The sequence below is a fragment of the Malaclemys terrapin genome, chromosome 4 (genome assembly GCF_027887155.1).
Source record: "Malaclemys terrapin pileata isolate rMalTer1 chromosome 4, rMalTer1.hap1, whole genome shotgun sequence".
Classification (NCBI taxonomy): Eukaryota; Metazoa; Chordata; order Testudines; family Emydidae; genus Malaclemys; species Malaclemys terrapin.
This window is the reverse complement of record NC_071508.1, coordinates 1,204,728-1,226,910: the sequence shown is the minus strand read 5'-3', so window position 1 is coordinate 1,226,910 and position 22,183 is coordinate 1,204,728. Positions and strand designations below refer to the sequence as shown.

The 22,183-nt window shown below is 68.6% G+C and overlaps 1 protein-coding gene across 1 annotated transcript; it reads right to left on the bottom strand.

The window, feature by feature from the left end:
* Nucleotides 1-873: 873 nt before the first annotated feature.
* SEZ6L2 (seizure related 6 homolog like 2) lies at nt 874-21,165 on the bottom strand. The gene is given in 19 exon segments (XM_054026018.1): nt 874-1,586; nt 2,174-2,276; nt 2,583-2,700; nt 3,038-3,076; nt 3,845-4,036; nt 4,140-4,331; nt 5,418-5,612; nt 5,916-6,112; nt 11,975-12,113; nt 14,180-14,374; nt 14,805-14,968; nt 15,528-15,696; nt 15,953-16,138; nt 16,764-16,956; nt 17,219-17,352; nt 17,533-17,737; nt 17,739-17,845; nt 18,262-18,453; nt 20,936-21,165. Coding segments are annotated over 19 exon segments (2,817 nt in total). The 5' UTR covers nt 21,003-21,165; the 3' UTR covers nt 874-1,556.
* Nucleotides 21,166-22,183: the final 1,018 nt, after the last annotated feature.

The window sequence follows — 22,183 nt, the reverse complement described above, 5'->3', positions numbered from 1 at the left end:
CTGCTACATGCTCCAGAACTCTGCATGCTAATATATTATTGTACGGTCTCCTGCAAACCTCAAGGCGGCGGCACTCCCTGGTTACTACAGGGCCCCATGAGCCGCAGGGCTTTGTGCATGGTTATTGCAGAGTGGGCCTACATTATTGTAGGGCCTCCTGAGAGCCGCAGGGCTGTGTGGGGTTGTTTGTTACTGTAGGGTTTCCGACAACAGTTGTTTTTGTAGGGTCGGCAGCTCCCACCACCCAAGAAGGGGGACTGGGGGGCGGGACGGCAGGACAGCCCCCTCCCCCCGCCCACCCTTGCCAGCCATGGTTGAGTAAATAAATAAATTAAAAGTTTCAGAGTAACAGCCGTGTTAGTCTGTATCCGCAAAAAGAAGAACAGGAGTACTTGTGGCACCTTAGAGACTAACAAATTTATTAGAGCATAAGCTTTCGTGGACTACAGCCCACTTCTTCGGATGCATATAGAATGGAACATATAATGAGGAGATATATATACACACATACAGAGAGCATAAACAGGTGGGAGTTGTCTTACTAACTCTGAGAGGCCAATTAATTAAGAGAAAAAAAAAATAAAAAAAAACTTTTGAAGTGATAATCAAGCTAGCCGAGTACAGACAGTGTGATAAGAAGTGTGAGAGTACTTACAAGGGGAGATAGAGTCAATGTTTGTAATGGCTCAGCCATTCCCAGTCCTTATTCAAACCGGAGTTGATTGTGTCTAGTTTGCATATCAATTCTAGCTCTGCAGTCTCTCTTTGGAGTCTGTTTTTGAAGTTTTTCTGTTGTAATATAGCCACCCGCAGGTCTGTCACTGACCCTCATTCAGTGACAGACCTGCGGGTGGCTATATTACAACAGAAAAACTTCAAAAACAGACTCCAAAGAGAGACTGCAGAGCTAGAATTGATATGCAAACTAGACACAATCAACTCCGGTTTGAATAAGGACTGGGAATGGCTGAGCCATTACAAACGTTGACTATCTCCCCTTGTAAGTACTCTCACACTTCTTATCACACTGTCTGTACTCGGCTAGCTTGATTATCACTTCAAAAGTTTTTTTTTTTTTTTTTTTTTCTCTTAATTAATTGGCCTCTCAGAGTTAGTAAGACAACTCCCACCTGTTTATGCTCTCTGTATGTGTGTATATATATCTCCTCATTATATGTTCCATTCTATATGCATCCGAAGAAGTGGGCTGTAGTCCACGAAAGCTTATGCTCTAATAAATTTGTTAGTCTCTAAGGTGCCACAAGTACTCCTGTTCTTCTTTTTGCAAATAAATTAAATAAATAAATAAATAAATAACTGGGAACGGGGTTATAAATTAATTAATTACCGAAGCAGAAAACTGTGAGCGTTGGCACATGGACCTGGATATGTACAAAGTGGGAGGGGAGGTGGGGGGAGCAAGGCATTCTGGGATGGCGTGAGCAGAGAGATAGGACATGGCCCCTCCTCCACGTGCTGTCCCCCCTTTACCCCCCCACGTCGTCTCTTCCCTTCTGCAAGACGCCCCCTCGCTCCGGACGGGGGACAGGGCCCCGTCAGATGGACACTTCGTATTCCCTGGTGTCCTGGGGGGGCAGAGACGGGGGAAACAGCATAATTTGGGGAATCAGAGCCCCCCTCATCCATTCCCATCGCCCTGGCCAACAGCTCCCCCACACACACAGCCCCCACATCCATTCCCATCGCCCCGGACAACAGCTCCCCCCACACAGCCCCCCCATCCGTTCCCATCACCCTGGCCAACAGCTCCCCCCACACAGCCCCCCCATCCATTCCCATTGCCCCGGCCAACAGCTCCCCCCACACAGACCCCCCATCCATTCCCATCACCCTGGCCAACAGCTCCCCCCCACACACAGCCCCCCCATCCGTTCCCATCCCCCCGGCCATCAGCTCCCCCCACGCAGCCAACCTCATCCGTTCCCATCACCCTGGCCAACAGCTGCCCCCCACACAGCCCCCCCATCTGTTCCCAGCACAGCCCCCCGGCCAATAGCTCCCCCCCGTGCACCCCAATCCCTGCTCCAGCCCTGTGACAGTGAGAGGGGGGAGAGCGAGCGACAAGAAGTGGGGGCTGGAGGGAGTGGGGGCGGGGTCTCGGGGGAAGGGGCGGGGCCGCGGGGCATTCGGTTTCCGGTGGGGAGCGGCTCACCCCAGCCTCGTAGAGGGGGTTGCTGAAGTCGGACTCCACGGTGATGGGCCTGTAGCTGTGGGAGCTGGAGAACGAGAAGCCGAACAAGGACTTGCCCTGGAACCTGGGACAGAGACGTGGGGGGTGAGACCGACATGGGGGACCCAGCCACACCCTACATGCGATGGGGCCGCCGCCCCTTTAAGAGTCTCAAGCTCCACCCCCAACAAATATCATTCCACCCTCATTCCAACCCTCCCCTTTAAGACTCCAAAGCCCCGCCCTCAATGACCACCATGTCCTTTTAAGACTCATGGGCCCCGCCTCCCAGTGACTAAGTGCACGGCCCCATTGGCCACCTGTCCTTTTAAGAGCCCCAAGCCCCGCCTCCCAGCTGCCACACCCTCCGTCCTCATTGGCTGTGGCTTACTTGGTGTAATAGACGTAAATGCCACCAATCAGGAGAATGACCAGGATGATTGGCAGGAAGATTGCCAGGGCGATGTTACCCCCCTCCATCTGGTGGGAGGGGTCTGTCGTCTGGGTGACTGCGCAGAGACAGGCAGCCAATCAGAGAGGACAAAACCAATGACATCACAGCATCCCTGTTACGTTCTCTGCAGCACCCCCTAGTGCCGCACTGGGACCTGCACTGACGGCCAGGGGAGAGACCCACCCTGCCCCACGGCACCCCCTGCCGAGCCCCCCCCATTCCCTTCCCCACGGCACCCCCTGCCCAGCCCCCCCACTCCCTGCCCCACGGCGCCCCCTGCCCAGCCCCCCCACCCCCTGCCCCACAGCACCCCCTGCCCCACGGCGCCCCCTCCTGAGCCCCTGCCCCACGGCGCCACCTACTGAGCCCCTTGTGCCTGTAATTTAAATGACCTTCTAGCTTCCGGTCATCCAGTAACTCCTCATACGCCACTGAGAACAGAGCAGAGAAAGAGTTAGAAGAGACAAGCAAGGGGCTGCAGGTCGGAGTGAGGGGCACGGCGGGGCTGCGGGTCGAAGTGAGGGGCACGGCAGGGCTGCGGGGGGCTGCGGGTCGAAGTGAGGGGCACGGCAGGGCTGCGGGGGGCTGCAGGTCGGAGTGAGGGGCACGGCGGGGCTGCGGGTCGGAGTGAGGGGCACGGCAGGGCTGCGGGGGGCTGCGGGTCGGAGTGAGGGGCACGGCAGGGCTGCGGGGGGCTGCGGGTCGGGAGTGAGGGGCACGGCAGGGCTGCGGGTCGGAGTGAGGGGCACCGGCAGAGCTGGGGGGTGCTGCGGGTCAGAGTGAGGGGCACGGCAGGGCTGCAGGTCGGAGTGAGGGGCACGGCAGGGCTGCGGGGGGCTGCGGGTCGGAGTGAGGGGCACGGCAGGGCTGCGGGTCGGAGTGAGGGGCACCGGCAGAGCTGGGGGGTGCTGCGGATCAGAGTGGGAGGCACGGCAGGGCTGCGGGGGGCTGCGGGTCGGGAGTGAGGGGCACCGCAGGACTGCAGGTCAGAGTGAGGGGCACGGCAGGGCTGCAGGGGGCTGCAGGTCGGGAGTGAGGGGCACCGCAGGACTGCGGGTCGGGAGTGAGGGGCACCGGCAGAGCTGGGGTGGGCACGGCAGGGCTGCAGGGGGCTGCGGGTCGGGAGTGAGGAGCACCGCAGGGCTGGCAGGGGGCTGCGGGTCGGGAATGAGGGGCACTGCAGGGCTGGGGGGCGGTACCTTTGCAGAGGGGTGGCTGGCTGGTCCACTGGGACGGGTGCCCCGGGACGCAGGTGATGGTCACTTCCCCGATGAGCTCGAAGCCCTCGTAGCAGAAGAAACGCAGCGACTCGCCCGCCTGGTAGTGATGCTTGTAGAGTGTCTGGTAGCCGTTCTCGGGCACGCCAGGGTTCAGACACGGCTCGTACTTCACTGCAAGAGAGCAGAGCCCTTGACGCTGTCCCTCACTCCCAACCTGCAGCACCCCAGCCCCACCAGTGCCCCTCACTCCCAACCCGCAGCCCCCTGCACTCACAGACACACTTGGGGACGCGGTCGCTCCATTTGGGGGTTCCAGTGTCACGGTTGTAGCAGGTCAGGGTGCTGCTCCCCTCCACCACGTAGCCCTCATGGCAGAAGTACTGGACGTGGGAACCAATGGAGAAGCGTCGGTCTGAGACGCTTCGCTTCCCATTAGCGATCTCCCCTGGGTCAGCACAGTTCACGACTGTGGGGAGAGAACAACGGGGGGAGGGAGCAACAGGGTATGAGACACCCAGACACATACTAGGGCTCCCCCAAGTCAGGACAAGGACTCAACCGCAACTTTGGACTGAAGCACTAAACTGGTGTGAGTAGTGGGATTCCAAAAGTCTGTCATTGGCCTGGGTGGTGGGAGCGATCACCCTGCTCCTGGGATGGGTGGTGGGAGCCGTGACCCCGCCCCTGGGATGGGTGGTGGGAGCTGTGACCCCGCCCCTGGGATGGTGGCAGGGACCACAACACCATCACAGTGTGAGATGTAGGATACCCAACCTGGAACTTTGTGGCTAAGGTCCCCTGCAGGAGGAAAGGACGCTCCCCTTTTCTGTGTCTGAGATGGGATTTGAACTCACAACCTGGCCGCCAGCCCTAGCCCTAGCCGGGGATTTGTTCAATACTGGTGGTAGTAGTGGGATACCTCACTCCACCAGCCCTGGCCGGGGGGTCTCATCATAGGGAGGGGATACTCTCTTGGCACTGTGGTGAGATTCCAACTTTGAAGCTTGGCTCTGAGCCTCAGAGAGGGGCAGGTCCCTCACTCCTGCTCTCCCAGCATGGGCTCTCCCCAGACGGGGTGAGCCTTAGGATGGGTGTCAGCAATGGGAGTGGACTCCCCCTTTTGGTGCAAAAGGCAGGCACCTTGGTACTGAGCCCCAGTCTGAGGTAGCCTAAGGACTGGTGGCAACGGTGGGATACCCAGCTGTGTTACTGGTGGCAGAAGTGGGATGGCTGGCTGACCTGGTACACCTGCCCACTCTGTTGATGGTACTATGGGATCCCTGATTGTGCCGCAGTAGCAGTGGCGATACCAGGCTACCTTGTTAAGTAGCCAAGGGATAACGGGGGATGGGGGGAGAGGTGACGGCAAGTAAATCATGGTGAGAAGATGGGAGACAGGAATGGGAGGGACAGAGGGATACCTAGCCACGCCATTGGTGGCAGTGGTGGCCCATGCGGGGTGGGATGCCTGGCTGTGCTGTTGGTGGGAGTAGTGGGATCCAAAGGCAGCCCATGGGGCTAAGGGTCCCGGGGGAGGGGAGGGGTCACTCACTCTTCTGGCAGGTGGGGGGGCTGTTGCTCCAGGCCAGGTCCCACTGGCAGGTGAGGATGTCAGAGCCCACGATGTCGTAGCCCGGCTCGCACTGGTAGGTGAGCACCGTGCCCCGGATGGCAGCCGCGTGCGAGGCCGTGCGCCAGCCAAACTCCACCTCTGGCAGCTCCGGGCATGTGTCGTTCCGGGGCACCTCTGGGGGTGGAGAGGTGAGGGGGGGCAGGGTTCCCTTCCTGCTACCCCCTGGCCCGCACCTCCTCCAGCCTGGCCCCCCTTCACTCCCCCACCTCTCATCTCCTGTTGCCTCAGAACCCCCCAGCGCTCCTTTCCCCTGCCGCCCTGTTCCCCACATCCCCCTCCATCTGACCCCCTTGTGTCTCCTTGTGATCCCTCCCCCCCGCTGCCTCAATACCCCCTCCCCCTCTCAGCCCCAACCCTGCCTCCTCCCACCTGAACCTCCCCGCTCACGCCCCGCCCCCCCCCCCGCACGGGCCCTACCAGAGAAGCGGATGAGGAAGCCCTGGCTGAGGCCGAAGAGGGGGTCGCTGGGGTCCGACTGGAACTGCAGGGTGGCGGCGCTGGCCGAGGTGTAGAGGCGGAAGCGGGGATGGGCACCCATGTACTGCCCCAGCACCCGGCCCGTCAGGTCCTCGCCGTCCAGCACCGTCAGCACGTCGCTCTTCCGGATGTTTAGGCTGTGTGGGAGTGGGGGGTGTCAGGGGCTGGAGAGTGAGACTGGGGGCCAGGGGAGCGATGGGGGACATTGATGTTAGCAGTGGGATACCTGACAGCACAGTTGGTGAGAGCCGTGGGATGATGGGGGTAAGTGGATCATGACAGAGGAAAGATTGGGGGGGGGTCAGTCCGAGAGAAGGGTAAGGAGTAGGGTCGTTGGGGGGGGGGTATCAGTGGTCCGAGAGAGGAGGAAGGAGGGGAAGGAGCAGGGTCGTTGGGGGGGTCGGTCCGAGAGGGGGGAAGGAGGGGAAGGAGCAGGGTCGTGGGAGGGGTCGGTCCGAGAGGGGGGAAGGAGGGGAAGGAGCAGGGTCGTGGGGGGGGTCGGTCCGAGAGGGGGGAAGGAGGGGAAGGAGCAGGGTCGTGGGGGGGGGTCGGTCCGAGAGGGGGGAAGGAGGGGAAGGAGCAGGGTCGTTGGGGGGGGGTCGGTCCGAGAGGGGGGAAGGAGGGGAAGGAGCAGGGTCGTTGGGGGGGGTCGGTCCGAGAGGGGGGAAGGAGGGGAAGGAGCAGGGTCGTTGGGGGGGGTCGGTCCGAGAGGGGGGAAGGAGGGGAAGGAGCAGGGTCGTTGGGGGGGGTCGGTCCGAGAGGGGGGAAGGAGGAGAAGGAGCAGGGTCGTGGGGGGGGGTCGGTCCGAGAGGGGGGAAGGAGCAGGGTCGTGGGGGGGGGGGTTGGTCTGAGAGGGGGGAAGGAGGGGAAGGAGCAGGGTCGTTGGGGGGGGTCGGTCTGAGAGGGGGGAAGGAGGGGAAGGAGCAGGGTCGTTGGGGGGGGTCGGTCTGAGAGGGGGGAAGGAGGGGAAGGAGCAGGGTCGTTGGGGGGGTCGGTCTGAGAGGGGGGAAGGAGGGGAAGGAGCAGGGTCGTGGGGGGGTCGGTCTGAGAGGGGGGAAGGAGGGGAAGGAGCAGGGTCGTTGGGGGGGGTCGGTCTGAGAGGGGGGAAGGAGGGGAAGGAGCAGGGTCGTTGGGGGGGGTCGGTCCGAGAGGGGGGAAGGAGGGGAAGGAGCAGGGTCGTTGGGGGGGTCGGTCTGAGAGGGGGGAAGGAGCAGGGTCGTTGGGGGGGGTCGGTCTGAGAGGGGGGAAGGAGGGGAAGGAGCAGGGTCGTTGGGGGGGGTCGGTCCGAGAGGGGGGAAGGAGGGGAAGGAGCAGGGTCGTGGGGGGGGGGTCGGTCTGAGAGGGGGGAAGGAGGGGAAGGAGCAGGGTCGTGGGGGGGGGTCGGTCTGAGAGGGGGGAAGGAGCAGGGTCGTTGGGGGGGGTCGGTTTGAGAGGGGGGAAGGAGCAGGGTCGTTGGGGGGGGTCGGTCTGAGAGGGGGGAAGGAGGGGAAGGAGCAGGGTCGTTGGGGGGGGGTCGGTCTAAGAGGGGGGAAGGAGGGGAAGGAGCAGGGTCGTTGCGGGGGGTCGGTCCGAGAGGGGGGAAGGAGGGGAAGGAGCAGGGTCGTGGGGGGGGGTCGGTCTGAGAGGGGGGAAGGAGCAGGGTCGTTGGGGGGGGTCGGTCTGAGAGGGGGGAAGGAGCAGGGTCGTTGGGGGGGGTCGGTCTGAGAGGGGGGAAGGAGGGGAAGGAGCAGGGTCGTTGGGGGGGGGTCGGTCTAAGAGGGGGGAAGGAGCAGGGTCGTTGGGGGGGGTCGGTCTGAGAGGGGGGAAGGAGGGGAAGGAGCAGGGTCGTTGGGGGGGGTCGGTCTAAGAGGGGGGAAGGAGGGGAAGGAGCAGGGTCGTTGGGGGGGTCGGTCTGAGAGGGGGGAAGGAGGGGAAGGAGCAGGGTCGTTGGGGGGGGTCGGTCTGAGAGGGGGGAAGGAGGGGAAGGAGCAGAGTCGTTGGGGGGGGTCGGTCTGAGAGGGGGGAAGGAGCAGGGTCGTTGGGGGGGTCGGTCTGAGAGGGGGGAAGGAGGGGAAGGAGCAGGGTCGTTGGGGGGGTCGGTCTGAGAGGGGGGAAGGAGGGGAAGGAGCAGGGTCGTTGGGGGGGGTCGGTCCGAGAGGGGGGAAGGAGGGGAAGGAGCAGGGTCGTTGGGGGGGGTCGGTCCGAGAGGGGGGAAGGAGGGGAAGGAGCAGGGTCGTTGGGGGGGGTCGGTCCGAGAGGGGGGAAGGAGGAGAAGGAGCAGGGTCGTGGGGGGGGGTCGGTCCGAGAGGGGGGAAGGAGCAGGGTCGTGGGGGGGGGGTTGGTCTGAGAGGGGGGAAGGAGGGGAAGGAGCAGGGTCGTTGGGGGGGGTCGGTCTGAGAGGGGGGAAGGAGGGGAAGGAGCAGGGTCGTGGGGGGGGGTCGGTCCGAGAGGGGGGAAGGAGGGGAAGGAGCAGGGTCGTGGGGGGGTCGGTCTGAGAGGGGGGAAGGAGGGGAAGGAGCAGGGTCGTGGGGGGGGTCGGTCTGAGAGGGGGGAAGGAGGGGAAGGAGCAGGGTCGTTGGGGGGGGTCGGTCCGAGAGGGGGGAAGGAGGGGAAGGAGCAGGGTCGTTGGGGGGGTCGGTCTGAGAGGGGGGAAGGAGCAGGGTCGTTGGGGGGGGTCGGTCTGAGAGGGGGGAAGGAGGGGAAGGAGCAGGGTCGTTGGGGGGGGTCGGTCCGAGAGGGGGGAAGGAGGGGAAGGAGCAGGGTCGTGGGGGGGGGTCGGTCTGAGAGGGGGGAAGGAGCAGGGTCGTTGGGGGGGGTCGGTTTGAGAGGGGGGAAGGAGCAGGGTCGTTGGGGGGGGTCGGTCTGAGAGGGGGGAAGGAGGGGAAGGAGCAGGGTCGTTGGGGGGGGGTCGGTCTAAGAGGGGGGAAGGAGGGGAAGGAGCAGGGTCGTGGGGGGGGGTCGGTCTGAGAGGGGGGAAGGAGCAGGGTCGTTGGGGGGGGTCGGTCTGAGAGGGGGGAAGGAGCAGGGTCGTTGGGGGGGGTCGGTCTGAGAGGGGGGAAGGAGGGGAAGGAGCAGGGTCGTTGGGGGGGGTCGGTCTGAGAGGGGGGAAGGAGGGGAAGGAGCAGGGTCGTTGGGGGGGGTCGGTCTAAGAGTGGGGAAGGAGGGGAAGGAGCAGGGTCGTTGGGGGGGTCGGTCTGAGAGGGGGGAAGGAGGGGAAGGAGCAGGGTCGTTGGGGGGGTCGGTCTGAGAGGGGGGAAGGAGGGGAAGGAGCAGGGTCGTTGGGGGGGGTCGGTCTGAGAGGGGGGAAGGAGCAGAGTCGTTGCGGGGGGTCGGTCTGAGAGGGGGGAAGGAGCAGGGTCGTTGGGGGGGTCGGTCTGAGAGGGGGGAAGGAGGGGAAGGAGCAGGGTCGTTGGGGGGGGTCGGTCTGAGAGGGGGGAAGGAGCAGGGACGTTGGGGGGGTCGGTCCGAGAGGGGGGAAGGAGGGGAAGGAGCAGGGTCGTTGGGGGGGGTCGGTCTGAGAGGGGGGAAGGAGCAGGGTCGTGGGGGGGGTCGGTCTGAGAGGGGGGAAGGAGCAGGGTCGTGGGGGGGGTCGGTCTGAGAGGGGGGAAGGAGCAGGGTCGTTGGGGGGGGTCGGTCTGAGAGTGGGGAAGGAGGGGAAGGAGCAGGGTCGTTGGGGGGGTTGGTCTGAGAGGGGGGAAGGAGGGGAAGGAGCAGGGTCGTTGGGGGGGGTCGGTCTGAGAGGGGGGAAGGAGGGGAAGGAGCAGGGTCGTTGGGGGGGTTGGTCTGAGAGGGGGGAAGGAGCAGGGTCGTTGGGGGGGTCGGTCCGAGAGGGGGGAAGGAGCAGGGTCGTTGGGGGGGGTCGGTCCGAGAGGGGGGAAGGAGGGGAAGGAGCAGGGTCGTTGGGGGGGGTCGGTCTGAGAGGAGGGAAGGAGGGGAAGGAGCAGGGTCGTTGGGGGGCGTCGGTCCGAGAGGGGGGAAGGAGGGGAAGGAGCAGGGTCGTTGGGGGGGTCGGTCCGAGAGGGGGGAAGGAGGGGAAGGAGCAGGGTCGTTGGGGGGGTCGGTCCGAGAGGGGGGAAGGAGGGGAAGGAGCAGGGTCGTGGGGGGGGTCGGTCCGAGAGGGGGGAAGGAGGGGAAGGAGCAGGGTCGTGGGGGGGGTCGGTCCGAGAGGAGGGAAGGAGGGGAAGGAGCAGGGTCGTTGGGGGGGGGGTCGGTCCGAGAGGGGGGAAGGAGGGGAAGGAGCAGGGTCGTTGGGGGGTGTCGGTCCGAGAGGGGGGAAGGAGGGGAAGGAGCAGGGTCGTTGGGGGGGGTCGGTCCGAGAGGGGGGAAGGAGGGGAAGGAGCAGGGTCGTTGGGGGGGTCGGTCCGAGAGGGGGGAAGGAGGGGAAGGAGCAGGGTCGTTCGGGGGGTCGGTCTGAGAGGGGGGAAGGAGGGGAAGGAGCAGGGTCGTTGGGGGGGTCGGTCCGAGAGGGGGGAAGGAGCAGGGTCGTTGGGGGGGGTCGGTCTGAGAGGGGGGAAGGAGGGGAAGGAGCAGGGTCGTTGGGGGGGGGTCGGTCTGAGAGGGGGGAAGGAGGGGAAGGAGCAGGGTCGTTGGGGGGGTCGGTCTGAGAGGGGGGAAGGAGCAGGGTCGTTGGGAGGGAGTTGGTCTGAGAGGAGGGAAGGAGGGGAAGGAGCAGGGTCGTTGGGGGGGTCGGTCCGAGAGGGGGGAAGGAGGGGAAGGAGCAGGGTCGTTGGGGGGGGGGGTCGGTCCGAGAGGGGGGAAGGAGGGGAAGGAGCAGGGTCGTTGGGGGGGTCGGTCCGAGAGGGGGGAAGGAGGGGAAGGAGCAGGGTCGTGGGGGGGGTCGGTCCGAGAGGGGGGAAGGAGGGGAAGGAGCAGGGTCGTGGGGGGGGTCGGTCCGAGAGGAGGGAAGGAGGGGAAGGAGCAGGGTCGTTGGGGGGGGGGTCGGTCCGAGAGGGGGGAAGGAGGGGAAGGAGCAGGGTCGTTGGGGGGTGTCGGTCCGAGAGGGGGGAAGGAGGGGAAGGAGCAGGGTCGTTGGGGGGGGTCGGTCCGAGAGGGGGGAAGGAGGGGAAGGAGCAGGGTCGTTGGGGGGGTCGGTCCGAGAGGGGGGAAGGAGGGGAAGGAGCAGGGTCGTTCGGGGGGTCGGTCTGAGAGGGGGGAAGGAGGGGAAGGAGCAGGGTCGTTGGGGGGGTCGGTCCGAGAGGGGGGAAGGAGCAGGGTCGTTGGGGGGGGTCGGTCTGAGAGGGGGGAAGGAGGGGAAGGAGCAGGGTCGTTGGGGGGGGGTCGGTCTGAGAGGGGGGAAGGAGGGGAAGGAGCAGGGTCGTTGGGGGGGTCGGTCTGAGAGGGGGGAAGGAGCAGGGTCGTTGGGAGGGAGTTGGTCTGAGAGGAGGGAAGGAGGGGAAGGAGCAGGGTCGTTGGGGGGGTCGGTCCGAGAGGGGGGAAGGAGGGGAAGGAGCAGGGTCGTTGGGGGGGGGGGGTCGGTCCGAGAGGAGGGAAGGAGGGGAAGGAGCAGGGTCGTTGGGGGGGGTCGGTCCGAGAGGGGGGAAGGAGGGGAAGGAGCAGGGTCGTTGGGGGGGGTCGTTCCGAGAGGGGGGAAGGAGGGGAAGGAGCAGGGTCGTTGGGGGGGGTCGGTCTGAGAGGGGGGTAGGAGGGGAAGGAGCAGGGTCGTTGGGGGGGGGGTCCGAGAGGGGGGAAGGAGGGGAAGGAGCAGGGTCGTTGGGGGGGTCGGTCCGAGAGGGGGGAAGGAGGGGAAGGAGCAGGGTCGTTGGGGGGGGTCGGTCCGAGAGGGGGGAAGGAGGGGAAGGAGCAGGGTCGTTGGGGGGGTCGGTCTGAGAGGGGGGAAGGAGGGGAAGGAGCAGGGTCGTTGGGGGGGTCGGTCTGAGAGGGGGGAAGGAGGAGAAGGATAAGGGTCGTTGGGGGGGGTCGGTCTGAGAGGGGGGAAGGAGGGGAAGGAGCAGGGTCGTTGGGGGGGTCGGTCTGAGAGGGGGGAAGGAGCAGGGTCGTTGGGGGGGGGGGTCGGTACCTACATTTCGATGTCCAGCAGGACCCGCTTCTCCTCCTGCACGCGGATGTTCCAGACGCAGTCCTGGCCTTTGCCGTAGCTCTGGGGCCAGTCGGGGGAGAGCACCACGCCAGCGGGGTCCGACAGCTCCCCCCCACACAGCGCTGCCGAGAGCACCAGTGTTAACGGGGCGCCGCGGGGCCGGGGGTTCGGAGTGAGGGGCGCTGCGGGGAGTGAGGGGCGCTGCGGGGGAGGGGGCTGGAGGTTGGGAGTGAGGGGCGCTGCGGGGGAGGGGGCTGGGGGTCGGGAGTGAGGGGCACCGCGGGGGCCCGGCGTCGGGAGTGAGGGGCGCCGCGGGGAGTGAGGGGCGCTGCGGGGAGTGAGGGGCGCTGCGGGGGAGGGGGCTGGGGGTCAGGAGTGAGGAGCGCCGTGGGGAGTGAGGGGTGCTGCGGGGGAGGGGGCTGGGGGTTGGGAGTGAGGGGCGCCGCGGGGAGTGAGGGGTGCTGCGGGGGAGAGGGCTGGGGGTCGGGAGTGAGGGGCGCCGTGGGGAGTGAGCGGCGCTGCGGGGGAGGGGGCTGGGGGTTGGGAGTGAGGGGCGCCGCGGGGGAGGGGGACAGGGGTTGGGAGTGAGGGGCGCCGCGGGGAGTGAGGAGCGCTGCGGGGGAGGGGGCTGGGGGTTGGGAGTGAGGGGCGCCGCGGGGAGTGAGGGGCGCTGCGGGGGAGGGGGCTGGGGGTCGGGAGTGAGGGGCGCCGCGGGGAGTGAGGGGCGCTGCGGGGGAGGGGGCCGGGGGTTGGGAGTGAGGGGCGCCGCGGGGGAGGGGGCCGGGGGTTGGGAGTGAGGGGCGCCGCGGGGAGTGAGGGGCGCTGCGGGGGAGGGGGCTGGGGGTCGGGAGTGAGGTGCGCCGCGGGGAGTGAGGGGCGCTGCGGGGGAGGGGGCTGGGGGTCGGGAGTGAGGGGCACCGCGTGGGCCGGGGGTTGGGAGTGAGGGGCGCCGTGGGGAGTGAGGGGCGCTGCGGGGGAGGGGGCTGGGGGTCGGGAGTGAGGGGCACCGCGGGGGCCGGGGGTGGGGAGTGAGGGGCGCCGTGGGGAGTGAGGGGCGCTGCGGGAGAGGAGGATGGGGGTGGGGAGTGAGGGGCGCCGAGGGGAGTGAGGGGCGCTGCAGGGGAGGGGGCTGGGGGTCGGGAGTGAGGGGCACCGCGGGGGCCGGGGGTGGGGAGTGAGGGGCACCGTGGGGAGTGAGGGGCGCCGCGGGGGCCAGGGGTCGGGAGTGAGGGGCGCCGTGGGGAGTGAGGGGCACTGCGGGGGAGGGGGCTGGGGGTCGGGAGTGAGGGGCACCGCGGGGGCCGGGGGTGGGGAGTGAGGGGCGCCGTGGGGAGTGAGGGGCGCTGCGGGGGAGGGATCTGGGGGTCGGGAGTGAGGGGCGCCGCGGGAGAGGGGGATGGGGGTGGGGAGTGAGGGGCGCTGCGGGGAGTGAGGGGCGCTGCAGGGGAGGGGGCTGGGGGTCGGGAGTGAGGGGCGCCGCGGGGGCCGGGGGTGGGGAGTGAGGGGCGCCGTGGGGAGTGAGGGGCGCCACGGGGGCCGGGGGTCGGGAGTGAGGGGCGCCGTGGGGAGTGAGGGGCGCTGCGGGGGAGGGGGCCGGGGGTCGGGAGTGAGGGGCGCCGCGGGGGCCGGGGGTGGGGAGTGAGGGGCGCCGCGGGGGCCGGGGGTCGGGAGTGAGGGGCGCCGCGGGGGCCGTGGGGAGTGAGGGGCGCTGCGGGGGAGGGGGCCGGGGGTCGGGAGTGAGGGGCGCCGGGGGTCGGGAGTGAGGGGCGCCGGGGGTCGGGAGTGAGGGGCGCTGCGGGGGAGGGGGCTGGGGGTCGGGAGTGAGGGGCGCCGCGGGGGCCGGGGGTGGGGTGTGAGGGGCGCCGTGGGGAGTGAGGGGCGCCGCGGGGGCCGGGGGTGGGGTGTGAGGGGCGCCGTGGGGAGTGAGGGGCGCTGCGGGGGAGGGGGCCGGGGGTCGGGAGTGAGGGGCGCCGTGGGGAGTGAGGGGCGCTGCGGGGGAGGGGGCCGGGGGTCGGGAGTGAGGGGCGCCGTGGGGAGTGAGGGGCGCCGCGGGGGCCGGGGGTCGGGAGTGAGGGGCGCCGCGGGGAGTGAGGGGCGCTGCGGGGGAGGGGGCCGGGGGTCGGGAGTGAGGGGCGCCGCGGGGGCCGTGGGGAGTGAGGGGCGCCGCGGGGGGCAGCAGGGCCGTTACCTTTGCAGGTGGCTTCGCTCTCGTTCCAATGCGGGTCCGAGGGGTCGACGCACTCGATGGTGGCGGGGCCCGGCTCCAGCACGTACCCGGCGCTGCAGGCGAACTCCACCTGCGCCCCCACCCGGTACAGCGGGTCCGACGTGCTGAAGTTCCCGTGCGCCAGGAACGGCTCGTAGCACCGGTCCTCGTCGAAGGCTGCCAGGCGGGGGAGCAGCGTGAGCGAGAGCAGGGGGCTGTGTTACCCGGCCTGGCCTCCAGGGGGCAGGGGTGGGACCAGGCAGGGGGGCCATGAGGGGCTGGCAGAGGGACAGGAGGGCTTGGGGGGGGCCGTGGGGGCCAGTGCGGGGGACCCCATGTGTGGCTCAGGGGGCTGTGGGGAGCTGGTGGGGGAACAGTGGGGGTTTGGGGGGCCGGGGGGGCAACAGGGGGCTGGCAGGGGAACAGGGAGGTGCGGGGGGCCGCAGTTGGGGGCAGGGGGCCCCGCGTGTGGCTCAGGGGGCCGTGGGGAACTGGCAGGGGGACGGGGGGTTGGGGGAGCCACCGGGGGCTGGCGGGAGGACAGGGGGGCTTGGGGGGCCGGTGTTGGGGGCAGGGGGGCCCGTGTGAGGTTCAGGGGGGCTCTCACCCTCGTAGCGCAGCCCCAGGATGAGGGGGGCGCTGGGGCTCTCGGACACCAGCTCCAGGAAGAGGGACTGGGCGTCGCTCAGCAGCCCCCGCTCCGGCACGTCGTCCATGTCCGAGTCGTAGATCAGGGGGGAGAGTCGGCTGCTGCCGCTGCGGATCACCAGCCTGGGGGGCCGGGGGTCAGGGGGTCGCTCAGCAGGCCCCGCCCGGTCCCCGCCCGGCTCCAGCCCCCTGCCCCCTCAACTGCCTGCCCTGCCCCCCTCCCCGCCTGCCCTCCGCCCCACCCATCCCCCCCACCATCCCACCTGCCCTGCCCCCCACCCCTGCGCCCCATCCCCACCCGGCCCCCCGCCCCCTCAACTGCCTGCCCTTCCCCCCACCCCCGCCCTGCGCCCCACCCATCCCCACCACTGCCCTACCCGCCTGGGCCCCTGCCCCCCCAACTGCCTGCCCTGTGCCCCACCCCCACCCAGTTCCCCACCCTCCCTGTGCCCCACCCATCCCCACCACTGCCCCACCTGCCCAGCTCCCCACCCCCGCCTTCCCTGCCCCACCCACCCTGCACCCCACCCATCCCCACCACCACCTCTCCCAACTCCCCCATCTCCCCTGTGCCCCCAGCTCTCCCCACACCTCCTGCCCCTCCCCCATCTCCCCTGTACCCCCCACTGGTGTCTCGATCCCCAGCCAGGGTCCACTGCCCCCCCGATTCCCACCCCCTCACCGGTCATTGTCCTCATCCAGCGCCAGGCGCTCGAAGTGCAGGTGGAGCCGCTGCCCGTCCGGTGCCTCCAGGAGCCAGCGGCAGGTCAGGTTGGCGCCGCGTCCTCCCGGCCCCTCGGGGGCCACAATGCGCCCGTGGGAGGCGTTTCGCACGGCCCCCCCGCAGGCCGCTGAGGGGAGGAGCAGGGAGTGAGGGACAGAGACAGGGCCCCCCTTGCACCCCAATTTCACCCCCCATAGGGCCTTCCCTTCCCCCCGGCTCCCAGCCCCCTTCCTGCACCCCGTGCCCCTCAGCCCCCCCACGCCAAGCCCCCGCCCCTCCCCCGGCGGGGTTCACCCCTGCAGGCCCCCCCCGCCCCGGCAGGGTTCACCCCTGCAAACCCCCCCCCCCGCCCAGCCCCCCGCCCCTGCCCCGGCGGGGCTCACCCCCACAGGCCGGGCTGGCCCCGCTCCAGCGGGGGCGGCTGACGTTGAGGCAGACCAGCGTCTCCTCCCCCTGCAAGCGGAAGCCCGGCTCGCACTTAAAGGTGGCGGCGCCGCCCGGGTGCAGGTCGGTGACGCTCACGTCCCCGTTCTCCGGCCGGCCGGGGAAGCCGCAGCTCAGCAGAAAGGCTGGGGAGGGAGAGACACGGGTGAGGAGAAGAAAACCATTTCCGTCTGGAGGACAAAAACCGAAATAAAATAACTGTCTGGGGGACAAAAAAAATTTTGTTTTTACTCTGGAGCTGCCTATTAAAGGGGAACTCCCCGGCTGCTTGGCCTCTTAAAGGGATGGTGCCGTTGGAGGGGAAGAGGAACATTTGTTGCATTTGGCCCCCGTTAAAGGGACGGTGGGAGTCATCTCCCTGTTTGCTCTTAAAGGGACACCACGATTCGCTCCTCCCCTTTAAGGGAACATACATTTGTTCCTCCTCCCCTCCCTCTCTTAAAGGGACGGGGGACTTGCACCGGAGGATGGTGGGACTCACCTGCGTCTGCCTCTTTGCTGGGAGGAGTCATCCCCTTTAAGACAAGGGCGGGTCTTTCAACCATTCGCTTCTTAAAGGGGCGGCAGCCAACGTAGACCCCCCCACCCCCTTGCTCAAGGGGCAGAGGAAACGATCCAATGCCCACCCCTTAAAGGGGCAGGGAAGCATCTACTCCCCCTCTTAAAGGGGAGAGGGCAAATGTCCGCTCCCAACTGTTAAAGGGGTGGTGGAAACGGTCCCCTCCCACCCCTTAAAGGGGCGGTCCTTACCCTGGTAGTGGAACTTGAAGACGCTGGGGGGGGTGGCGTGGTAGCTCTGGAAGTGAATCAGCACCTGATTGGTCGGGCTGCGGATCACCTGACCCTCCACCATCAGGGACTCGTTGGCCAGGACGGCCGGCGTCTCGCCGCCCAGCCCCTCCACGGTGAGGGAGTCGTCCTTGGACAGGTTCAGGGTCTGCACCTGGGGGGGAGCAGGGTCAGAACCAGGATCCCGATGCCCCCTGGAGCCCCCCTCACCCCCAACGTCCCCCAACCGCCTCCTGCCCCAACCTCCCCAGCCCAGCCCCCCAGACTGGCCCCTCCTGCCCCCCAGTTGTCTCCCCTCCCAGTCCAGCCCCCACCAGTCCCTTCCCCCCATCCTGCCCTCCCACAGCCCTGGCCCAGCCCCCCCAACATCACTTCCCGCCAAACTCCCAGCCCCCTCTCCTCTCTGCGACCCTTACCTGCACCTCGACCCCGTAGCCCATGTAGACTCGGATGCTGTAGGTACAGTCCAGCCCCCCGTCGAACGCGGCCCCCGCGTAGTCCGGGGACTCCACGTAACCCTCCACCTCCGAGATGTTGTTATTGCAAAGGACTATGGGAAGCGGAAACTAAGTCAGACAAACCTGGATTTTTTTCCCCCACCCCCCCGAGCCAGCCAATCCCTGCCCTCGGGCTGGAGCCGGCACCCCCAAGAGCGGAAAGGCCCCTGCTCCATCCCCTGCCCCACCCCAGCCAGTCCCTGAAGCCCCTTGAGGACCAGGGCCCCCCTCACCGGGCGCATGCACCGTGGTGATGGTCGTCGTAGTGATGAGCGTTGTCGTGGTTTCCTCATCGCCCTCGGGGACGTAGGTTGTCATGGCGACATGGCCCCCCTCATCGCCCCCTGCGGGAGGGGGCAGCAGGCGCAGGGGGGCAGCGGTGGAGCCCGGGGGGGTGGTGAGGAAGCCGGGGCCCCCCGGGGCAGTGGGCTGGGGGGGGCAGCACCACCGTGGTGAGCGGTGAGGCCGCGTCCGTGCCGAGGACCTTGGGGTCCAGGCGCTGGGGGGGCGACAGCGAGGCTGGGGGTCGCGGGGCTGAGGGGCTTCCTGGGGGGAAAGGGGGGCAGGCAGTGAGAGCAGCCCAGCCCCCCCAACTAGCCCCCAGCCCCCCCATCTCCCCCAAGCCCCCACCGAATCCCTCCATCGCTCCTGAGCCCCCACCCCTCTCCCCTGCCCACCTCACCCATCTACCCCTCTCCCCAGCCCCCCATCTCCCCCCAGTCCTCACCCAGCCCCCCGTCCCATGTATGTGCCCCTCCCCGCACTATTTCCACCCCCAACCTCCTGCTCCTCCCCCATTGATCCCACCCACCTTTCCCCAGCCCCCCACCCATTCCCCGAGAGCCTCTCCCACCCCCAATTTTCCACCCGCCCTCTTCCCTACTCCCACCCCCCACAGAACAGCCCCCACCCCAGTGAGTATCACCCTCCCAGTCCCCCCACACACAGCGGGGCGGGCTCACCGGGGAGGGGCTCGGCCTGCCCCAGAAACTCCTTCTTCAGCAGGACGCCCTGCAGCAGCTCAGACAAACCCTCGGGGACCCCAGGGGGTGGCGTGGAGCCCCCCAGGGCTGAGCCACTGCCCGGGCCCCCCAGCGAGGAGGCCTCCAGCTGCGGGGAGGGGGTCACAGGCGACACATCCTTCAGCGGCAGCCCTGCGAGGAGCGAGGGGTTAAACAGAGAGAGACCCCCCAGCCCTGCCGGTGCCCCTCACTCCCGACCTGCAGCCCCTGCTAGCCCAGCCCTGCCCTGCCCCAGCTCTGCCGGTGCCCCTCACTCCCGACCCGCAGCCCCCCACCAGCCCAGCCCTGACCCCCACCAGCCCTGCCAGTGCCCCTCACTCCCAACCTGCAGCCCCTGCTAGCCCAGCCCTGCCCCCCCCAGCTCTGCCAGTGCCCCTCACTCCTGACCCGCAGCCCCTGCTAGCCCAGCCTTGGGCCCCAGAGGGCTGCGGGTCGGGAGTGAGGGGCCCCGGCAGAGCTGGGAGGGGCTGGGCTGGCAGGGGCTGCGGGTCAGGAGTGAGGGGCACCGGCAGAGCTGGGGGGGGGGCAGGGCTGGGCTGGCAGGGGCTGCGGGTCGGGAGTGAGGGGCACCGGCAGAGCTGGGGGGGGCAGGGCTGGGCTGGCAGGGGCTGCGGGTCGGGAGTGAGGGGCAGCGGCAGAGCTGTGGGGGGCAGGGCTGGGCTGGCAGGGGCTGCGGGTCGGGAGTGAGGGGCACCGGCAGAGCTGGGGGGGGCAGGACTGGGCTGGCAGGGGCTGCGGGTCGGGAGTGAGGGGCACCGGCAGAGCTGGGGGGGGGCAGGACTGGGCTAGAAGGGGCTGCGGGTCGGGAGTGAGGGGCACCGGCAGAGCTGGGGGGAGGGCTGGGCTAGCAGGGGGCTGCGGGTCGGGAGTGAGGGGCACCGGCAGAGCTGGGGGGGGCAGGGCTGGGCTGGCAGGGGCTGCGGGTCGGGAGTGAGGGGCACCGGCAGAGCTGTGGGGGGCAGGGCTGGGCTGGCAGGGGCTGCGGGTCGGGAGTGAGGGGCACCGGCAGAGCTGGGGGGGGCAGGGCTGGGCTGGCAGGGGCTGCGGGTCGGGAGTGAGGGGCACCGGCAGAGCTGGGGGGGGCAGGACTGGGCTGGCAGGGGCTGCGGGTCGGGAGTGAGGGGCACCGGCAGAGCTGGGGGGGGGCTGGGCTGGGCTGGCAGGGGGCTGCGGGTCGGGAGTGAGGGGCACCGGCAGAGCTGGGGGGGGGCAGGGCTGGGCTGGCAGGGGCTGCGGGTCGGGAGTGAGGGGCACCGGCAGAGCTGGGGGGGGCAGGACTGGGCTGGCAGGGGCTGCGGGTCGGGAGTGAGGGGCACCGGCAGAGCTGGGGGGGGCAGGGCTGGGCTGGCAGGGGCTGCGGGTCGGGAGTGAGGGGCACCGGCAGAGCTGGGGGGGGCAGGGCTGGGCTGGCAGGGGCTGCGGGTCGGGAGTGAGGGGCACCGGCAGAGCTGGGGGGGGCAGGGCTGGGCTGGCAGGGGCTGCGGGTCGGGAGTGAGGGGCACCGGCAGAGCTGGGGGGCAGGGCTGGGCTAGCAGGGGCTGCGGGTCGGGAGTGAGGGGACACCGGCAGAGCTGGGGGGGGCAGGGCTGGGCTGGCAGGGGCTGCGGGTCGGGAGTGAGGGGCACTGTTGTGTCTCCCATGTGCGGCTGGGCTGGTGACGAGCGCGGCTGTGACAGACGCGGCCCGCGGGCGGTAGGCGGGTGACAGGCCTGGGCAGCTGCTGGCCAGACGCTAATTGCTCTGAACATGGCACATTAGCGGAACGGGATCCCTGCCCAGCCCCAGCGCCTGACACGGCCCAGCCCCTGCCCCCGATGGGAGCCGGCGCCCCCTGGAGGGGAACTGCCCCTGCCCCATCCTCGTCCCCACGAGCCAGCCAGGCCCTGCCCCTGCCCCTGCCCCATCCCCGCCCCCAGCCAGGCCCTGCCCCTGCCCCATCCCCGCCCCCCAGCCAGGCCCTGCCCCTGCCCCTGCCCCATCCCCGCCTCCAGCCAGGCCCTGCCCTGGGGCGGGTGGGAGCCGGCGCCCCCCAGAGGGAACAGGCCCGAGGTGTCCAGGAAGGAGAGTCCTGGATCCAGTGGAAATTGCTCAGGAATTAGGAGGGAAAATTGAGGCCCGGGCACCTGGGTTTCTGCCCCACATCTGGGGGCAACAGCAGAACACCCCCGACTCGGCCCTGCCCTGTCCCCAGCACCCCCATCCTGTGCCCTGACCCCCAGAATCCCCATTCCCCGGCGCCCTGCAGCAAAATGGGGTGCGCTGCTTGGGGGATGCTGGGGGGGCCCTGATGGCTCTATGCCTAGTTGGGGGTCTGGCACCCCCAATTATTGTGAGTCACCCATTCATTACCCCCTCGCTACTCCTTTTGCCTTCCCCTCCCAGTCCCCCTATACCCGCCCCCCATTGCACCCCGCTATTTCCATCCCCTCTGCACCCCCAAACCAGCGCCCCCCTTTGCAACCTCCACGCGCCCCCTGCTCCCCCCCCGCCCTGCGCACAAAGAGCAGGGTGCATTTTCCACCGGGCCCGTCCCCTCCCCCCCTCTCTTTCTGCAACCCCAAATCTCTGCATCTCTCCCCTCCCGTCCCGGCCCCCCCCCTCGGCCCCCCCTTACCTCGGAGCAGAGGGGCCGAGCCCACCAGCAGCAGAAACCAGGACGCGACCCGCCCGGAGCAGCCCATGGTGGGTTTCTTCAGACCTGCGAATACCTTTTCTGGCGCTTTCCTTCCCCGGCGGGGGGGCGGGCGCTGCAGCCAGTGCTGGGGAGCGGAGCGGAGCGGGGCTCGGCGAGGCGAACGCCCCCGGCTGCCGGCCAGACACCTGCGCCTCTGCGAGGCAAAGCGACCGGCTCGGGCTGGGGGGGGGGGGGTGCTGCAAACTACCCCCAGCAGCTCCCTTCCCCGGTGCCTTGTACTGCACAACCAGAACCTCCCCCCCCCCCCGCAGCACACAGCGCCCCCCAACACACAGCGCTGCCCCCCCCGCAGCACACAGCGCCCCCCAACACACAGCGCTGCCCCCCCCCCGCAGCACACAGCGCCCCCCAACACACAGCGCTGCCCCCCCCGCAGCACACAGCGCCCCCCCCCGCAGGAGGACAGATTCCCAAGCCTCTGCTATTTGGCAGGACCCATCCCGCTCTGGCTGTTATCCGGGCAATCCCTGCAGCATGTCCCTGCAAGCCAGAGGCACCAGGTAGCCAAGATTTCCGCTCCTTACCTGCACCCCCCCCCCCCGCCCCAGGGGTGTCACTTTGCAATGGGAACCCCCTGGGTCCTTCGAGCTCAGGTCCCAGCTTCACTCTGCTCTGCGTCCCTTCGGCGCCGCAGCCCGCTGGAGTCCCCTGCCCGCTTCGCAGAAGAAATGCCTCGGTGCTGGGCGACAGCCGCCTCCGTCTCCTGAATGCAAACCCCAATGCACGCCCCCCCACCCCAGTCAGCTACAGACAGTGCAGCAGAAACGCCACTTTTCCGCCCGGTGCCATGCGGGAGAAACCTCTCAGGCCTTTGGCGAGGTCTCTGCAATCACGACCTAGAGCCGTTTCCCCTGCCGCTGCAATGCCGTAGGAAACACTAGTGCGACTGTCGCACCAGGCCGGGCGCTTGCTTTCGGCCCTGCCGAGGGCAATCCATGCCGCTGTCTCCCTGGTGGGCTCCCCCCGAATCAGGACCCCCGTCGGTTCCGAGTGCAAAGCCCAGCCTTGCCACGGGGCTGCAGGAACCTGCCCCCCAGCACAGGACCCCGATCTGCAGCCCCCTCACGTCCCCGTCTGGTCTCCCCAGCCCCATCTGCCCCCCGTCCCACACACCAAGGCCAGACCATGTGCACCAGGGGCCCTGTGATCCTCCAAAAGTGAGGACCA